Here is a 6,199-nt window from a genome sequence, read left to right as displayed (position 1 = left end):
TTTCTTCCTCTGTGATGTTGTGCTCCGGTAACCGCCACAACCATCCATGGCATCGCTGTCCTCCTCCTCGACCTAGCATGCGAGGCTAGGGTGAAGTCCTCCTTGTTTGCCTCAGTTTTCCCAAAGCCCTCTCACCCCTAGCTTGATTCCCGCATGGAGGTGCCCTAGCTCATCGCCGCACTAGCCTGTCGCCGGGCACCTTCTGTCCACTCTGCAGCCCAACGCAAAGCAAACAATGCCACGTCCTCCCCCAAAACCACCAAAATTGTAGCAAAACCGCTCAAGGGGCAAATTCATCCGGTTTTGGAGATTTAAGGGTCAAAATTGTACCAAATTAGACTTCAGGGGGGGATTTGTCCATTGAGGCACATTTGAGGGCGAAAAATGAACTTCTTTCGTTCCTATTTGACAGTGTGCTGGCAAGAGCGGCAACGTGCACCCCCTCGCTCCCTACCGTGCCCGTTTGGGCCTTCCCATGTCCGAGCCCTCTGCTTGTTTAGTTTTGATTTATTTTCTTTTTCTTTTTCCTTTTGTTTATTTTTCTTTTCTATTTAAATAATTCAGGATTACAAAAAGTTCTGGAACTTTAAAAAATGTGCATTTCGAACAAAAAATCGGGAAATCATAAAATGTTTGTGGATTCAATAAAACGTTTGGGATTTCAAAAACAGTTCATGACTTCACAAAAATGTTCACAGTTTAAGACAATGGTAATGAATTTGTAAGAAATATTCAGGAATTTGGAAAATCTTCATGAAATTCAAAAGTTGTTCATGATTTCCAAAAAATGTTTGCGAATTCATAAAAGTTCACGGTTGAAGGGAATGTTCACAAATTCATAAAATGTTCCTTATTTCATAAAATTGTTCATGAATTTCGAAAAATGTTCGCGATTTCAAAAAAGTTCATGATTTCAAAGAATGTTCATGTATTTGTAAAAACTATGTTCACGATTTCAAAAAAAATCATGATTTTAAAAAATGTTCATGAATTTAAAAGATTTTCGTATATTAAAAACAAAGAATAAAAATAGAAAGGAAAAAAGGAAGATAAAAAGGAAACATAAAAGAAAAAGGGAAATGGAAAAAGAAAAAGGAAGAAAAAACAGAAAGAAAAACAAAAAGACGGTTCAAAGAAAGATGGAATCCGAAAGAGCGGATTGGATGAACCTTCCCAAACCAGATTGGATGAAGCCGGAAAGAATATGCCAAATAGGTTCCTGCTCCTATTTGGCACTTAAGGCGTCAGGTATATGCATATCGATACATGGCTCGCACCAACAGTTTACCTAAACATCCACCATCCGTTTAGTAAAGCTTCTAGAAGCTTTTTGTCGGTTTTGTGATGCTTCTAGAAGCTTTCGACCGGGTTTTTCCTGGATTTTTTATATCATTTTTTGCTTTTCCTTTTTCCGTTTCTGATGACCTTTTTTCCACATGCATGAAACATTTTTCAATAGATAAAACTATACATTACAAATTCATATAAAGAATAAAAAAATTGCTTTTCATTTTCGAGAACTTATTATAATTTACAAAAAAATTAATTTCATGCACTTTGTTTACAACTCACATGATTTTTCCAAATTCATGAACTTTTACTAAAATTTGTGAACTTTTCCCAAATTCTTGAACATTTTTCATCTTCGCAAAAAAAACTAATTCACGAGCATTTTTTTTCAAATTCGTGATATTTTTTGTGTGTTCACAGACATTTTTTTCATATTTGTGGACTTTTTAAAAACATACGGACTTTTTTATTGTATGATTATTTTATGTATAGAAAACCGGAAGTCTTTTTTTTCTAAACCAATAGTTTGATCTTTATTACTGTCTTGTGCAACTTAACGAATAGAGCTGTTGTAAAGAAAAAGGGTGATCGAACCAACCAGCCACCAAGCTACCAAGCCGAGCGTTATTTACGCCACGGTCGGTGGGCCAGCTCGTTCGGTGGCGCCTCGAGCATTGGTTAGGAGCTCTCGGGGATTCCCTTGTCATTAAGTTTCCTGCATCTTTAGATCAAGACCTACATGCATGGATAATGGAGCCACCGGACTACGATTATATACCCCTTGATTTAAGGTGATATCCAATCCGAACGAGAACCATATCACCTTTCGAGTTTATTAAGCTGCAAGATCTGATGTGACATGGTTCAACTACCGTAGGAGTTCCAAAAGAAGCACCAATGCCTCCATGTAAATATATTGTACTCTCTCTGAAAACTAAACGTCTTATATTAGTTTACAGAGAGAATATTTCTTACGTAAAAGAACAACATTTAAATCACGGTGAGCAACACCTCTTGTGGGCTGACTTTTCTCGTCATGCTCGCATTAATTAGGAATACTGAAAAGAATTTCCGCATCCCAAAAAAAAGGTTGGCTACTAATAGACAATATGTTGGCATGCCAACATTTGGCCATTCCTGAACTTGCCAAAAGTTGGCATGTTTTGAGAGGTGTGCAAAGTGAGCTCGCGCACTAGACCTAATTCGCATTAATGGGGCATCAAAGCGTTAAATTCAAAGTTTGATCTCTACCGGGCTGAAGAACCACCATCCGATTTGATACTCATAAAATTCAGATTTCGGTAGCCATAGCACCGGTCGATCACATGGCGCCGCTGCATAGCTTGGCTACAAACGGCTAAGCACGCCATGATTGGCGCCGTTGGGCAGGTACACGTGTTGCATATTCTCCTTGTCGACCCGGCCATGCATGCATATGCCTATCTGCTCCCACCCAAGACCGAAACCCTGTCACTAGTGCTCAATCGTTGTCACGCAGCCGCCTAACCCTACCTAGCCATACATTTACACATATCTCGTCCATGATACTAGTACTAGTATATGCAGCTGTCGAATCCGTGACATCTAGAGTAGCTCGCGTTGCATTCCGCGCCGTTAGGTACCTGTGCTACTACGTACAGCAAAAGTCCATGTTGAAACTGTTGATTCCTTGCGGCATTACGTAGTCACCCTGAGTATTGTATTGTATGTGGTGGAGATGTACCGCGGCGCAGAATATGTGGCTGGATAACGTATTCTTTCGGCCGCCTGTTAGTTAGTGACTCATGTCATGAGGATTTTATACTCCGCACAACATACTCTATGTTATCCTCAGTGGTCAGCTCACTGGTGATGATGTACACGTCGCACTGGCTAGCTTGCTAGCTTTGGCAAAACAAAAATGCCATACTACATATGGATGCACATTTGTCCCATTTTTTGGGTGATTTGGAATTGCTAGAGTTGTGGTGTTAATTCGTACGCCATCATCACCGGTGGCGAATCTAGAAGAAATTGGAAAAGAAAACTGCTAGTATTCAGCCCAGCTTCGTATCAAAATTTTAACCTTATTTCAACTCAAAACTACTCCCTCCATTCGGAATTACTTGTCGCAGAAATGGATGTATCTAGAAGATGTATTTTAGTTCTAGATACATTCATTTCCGAGACAAATAATTCCGAATGGAGGGAGTAAGAGTTTATGGCTTTTTCTTCGCACGATTAACATTGAAGCTCCTTTATTTTCTTCCAAGATTCGTCATCGATCATCACAGCAGGATGCAAACACGCAGGGGCTTATGGCCTTCCGATGCGGCCGACTGAAATTGGTTGCATTGTTCAACCAGCTTGGCTGGCGTGTCAGCGACAAGTTATGCGGATGGGTTGTGTAATCTTGATACCAACCGGTATGGTTGTGTTCCTTTTGGTACTCAGTGACTCTGAAATTAATGACTGTATATATCACATGATGGAGAGGCCAGGGTTTTCCTCTTTTAGGAAAAAAATGCACATGGTGTCGGTTAACTCATCATCAAAACCACCAAAGAGATGAACCCCTAGCTAGCACGAAAGGTTAACTCCACGAAAACCACCACCAAAGAGATGAACACCTAGCGTTCGTGAGTGCGTCCGTGTAGATAATTAAGCACGACACACGTCCGGTCGAAGAGGAAAATAGGACGATGATCACACAATATCTATATTATTCTCATCTCCAGGCGAGAAGATCGTTAATTAACTCGATCGTCCTTCCTTCATAATAATAATTTAATAATTTACATAGATATGCACGCCCGATTAAATCGCGTGCGTAGTGCAATACAAAAGGAAGGGAAAGTACAACTCGCAGACTTGAACAGGTGACGCTGCCGACAGGCACACACACCGAGGAGGGGAGGAACAGCACGGTAGATATAGATGATTACAGCGTGCGCGGCCGAGACATGATCCACGTACTACGCGCGCGCCAGCAACCACCACCACCACCACCACATGATCGATCGACCGACGATGAACAGCGATAAGATTCCATTCGCGACTGGTTGATTGGTGGACTAGTCGCGGCTCTTGAAGGGGATGGCCCGGATCACCACCACGTGGTAGATGGCCGCCAGCGCCGCGCCGATGAACGGGCCCACCCAGAAGATCCACTGCCAAATTATCAGATTGTGTCGATGAGATTAGTAAGCTGGTCGCGGCTCGTAACCATAATCATCATCAAGCTTAACACGATCGAGCTACTAATGATGGTGGAGGGTGTTGATTCTACTTACGTGGTCGTCCCACGCCTGCTTCTTGTTGTAGATGATGGCGGCGCCGAGGGACCTCGCCGGGTTGATGCCGGTCCCCGTGATGGGGATCGTCGCCAGGTGCACCAGGAACACCGCGAACCCGATCGGAAGCGGCGCCAGGATCTGCATGTTTCCCACCAGTTTTAATCAGTTTCACCTCATGAGTCTGTCCAAACCAAACACCTACGGTACGGTGGCCGCCGCCGGCAGGCCGGTGCACTGTAAGTCTGTAACTATTATTCTACAGGAGCACTTACGGGGACGTGGGAGTCTCTGGCGCTGCGCTTGGCGTCGGTGGCGGAGAAGACGGTGTACACCAGCACGAACGTGCCGACGATCTCGGCGCCGAGCCCGTCCCCCTTGGTGTACCCGGGCGCGACGGAGTTGGCGCCGCCGCCGTTGCCCTGGTACAGCGTGGTCTGGAACCCCTTCACCACGCCGGCGCCGCATATGGCGCCCAGGCACTGCATCACGATGTAGAACACGGCCCTGGTAAGCGACAGCTTCCGGGCCAAAAACAGCCCGAAGGTGACCGCGGGGTTGATGTGGCCGCCGGAGATGCCGGCGGTGCAGTAGACGAGCACGAAGATCATGCCGCCGAAGCTCCAGGCGATGCCCTGGATGCCGACGGTGCCGCACTTGGACCCGGACGGGTTGCCCACCACGCCCATCACGGTGAGCACCGAGATGTAGAGGAAGAGGAAGGTGGCCAGGAACTCGGCGATGCCGGCCCGGTAGAAGGACCAGGAGGTGAGCTCCCCGGCCTCGAAGAAGGGGGCCGGGGGCGGCTCCTTGTAGTCCTTCTCGTCCGCGCCGCCGCCCTGCGCCGCCGTGCCGATGGGCTGGTGCTCCGAGTAGCGGTTCGCGCCCAGCCGCACGTCCTCCTCCTTGCCCTCCATGGCCGCTGCTTCACTGAGCTCTTGGCCTTGGCTTGGTTGAGAGGTGGAGGAGATGATGTGTGTGTGAGAGAGAGATGAGGAGAGGAAGTGTCTTTGGAGAGCTTCTTATAGAGGGCCAACCAATCATGGCTGCTCTACTATGCATGGTGTGTGTGATGATAATGTTTTGTTTTCTTGGTTTATTTTTTTGCTGCCACTTCTTGATTAGTGGGTGATGGTGATTAGTGCTAATTAGCTATCTTAATCAATTTTTGTATGAAAAATGTTTGTGGCTTGTTTACTCTTGTGGTGTCACCTCACCTGTCATGTCATGTTATGGTATTGAATGGTTTAGTCGGCGGTTGTTAATTAGCGGATAGGAGTTGTTTAGATACATGATAAGATAGGATTAATCGGTAGGCTTAATTTATCCAAATAAGTAGAGTTTTTGAATTATGAGGGCCGAAAGAGAGCAGTGCCCTTTTTGTTCCTGTTGTTGTTAGTTGGTAGACACGGACAGAGTGGTCAGTTTCGGAGCTCGTCTTGCTAGCTGTCTCGAGCATCTTCTGCGCTATCCCTTCATCGACCAATCAATCATAGCCACGCTCAAACCGGCCACCACTCTTTTCGCTAAGACGAAAAATCAAAACAATACTTCCTTGGTTCTTAAATATAAGTCTTTGTAGAGATTTCATTATGGACTACATACGAAGCAAAATGAGTGAATCTACACTCTAAATG

The 6,199-nt window shown here is 45.1% G+C and overlaps 1 protein-coding gene across 1 annotated transcript; it reads right to left on the bottom strand.

The window, feature by feature from the left end:
• Positions 1–4,019: 4,019 nt before the first annotated feature.
• On the bottom strand, positions 4,020–5,562 carry LOC123146259 (aquaporin PIP1-5). The gene is made up of 3 exons (XM_044565876.1): positions 4,838–5,562; positions 4,563–4,703; positions 4,020–4,439 (listed from the first exon to the last, which is right to left on the bottom strand). The coding sequence occupies exons 1-3, from the start codon at positions 5,477–5,479 to the stop codon at positions 4,344–4,346; spliced, it is 879 nt and encodes a 292-aa protein (XP_044421811.1). The 5' UTR covers positions 5,480–5,562; the 3' UTR covers positions 4,020–4,343.
• Positions 5,563–6,199: the final 637 nt, after the last annotated feature.

Source organism: Triticum aestivum, chromosome 6D (genome assembly GCF_018294505.1).
Source record: "Triticum aestivum cultivar Chinese Spring chromosome 6D, IWGSC CS RefSeq v2.1, whole genome shotgun sequence".
In the NCBI taxonomy this organism is placed as follows: domain Eukaryota; kingdom Viridiplantae; phylum Streptophyta; class Magnoliopsida; order Poales; family Poaceae; genus Triticum; species Triticum aestivum.
Note: the sequence above shows the minus strand (reverse complement) of the source record. Positions and strands in the feature narration are given on the sequence as shown.

What these genes read in the sequence shown, in the direction of transcription:
- LOC123146259 (XM_044565876.1), bottom strand. Translation starts at nt 5,479, where the DNA reads ATGGAGGGCAAGGAGGAGGACGTGCGGCTGGGCGCGAACCGCTACTCG. An exon ending in CCAGAGACTCCCACGTCCCC is followed by an intron (nt 4,704 to 4,837) that starts GTAAGTGCTCCT and finishes GGAAACATGCAG; the next exon opens with ATCCTGGCGCCGCTTCCGAT. An exon ending in AGCAGGCGTGGGACGACCAC is followed by an intron (nt 4,440 to 4,562) that starts GTAAGTAGAATC and finishes ATAATTTGGCAG; the next exon opens with TGGATCTTCTGGGTGGGCCC.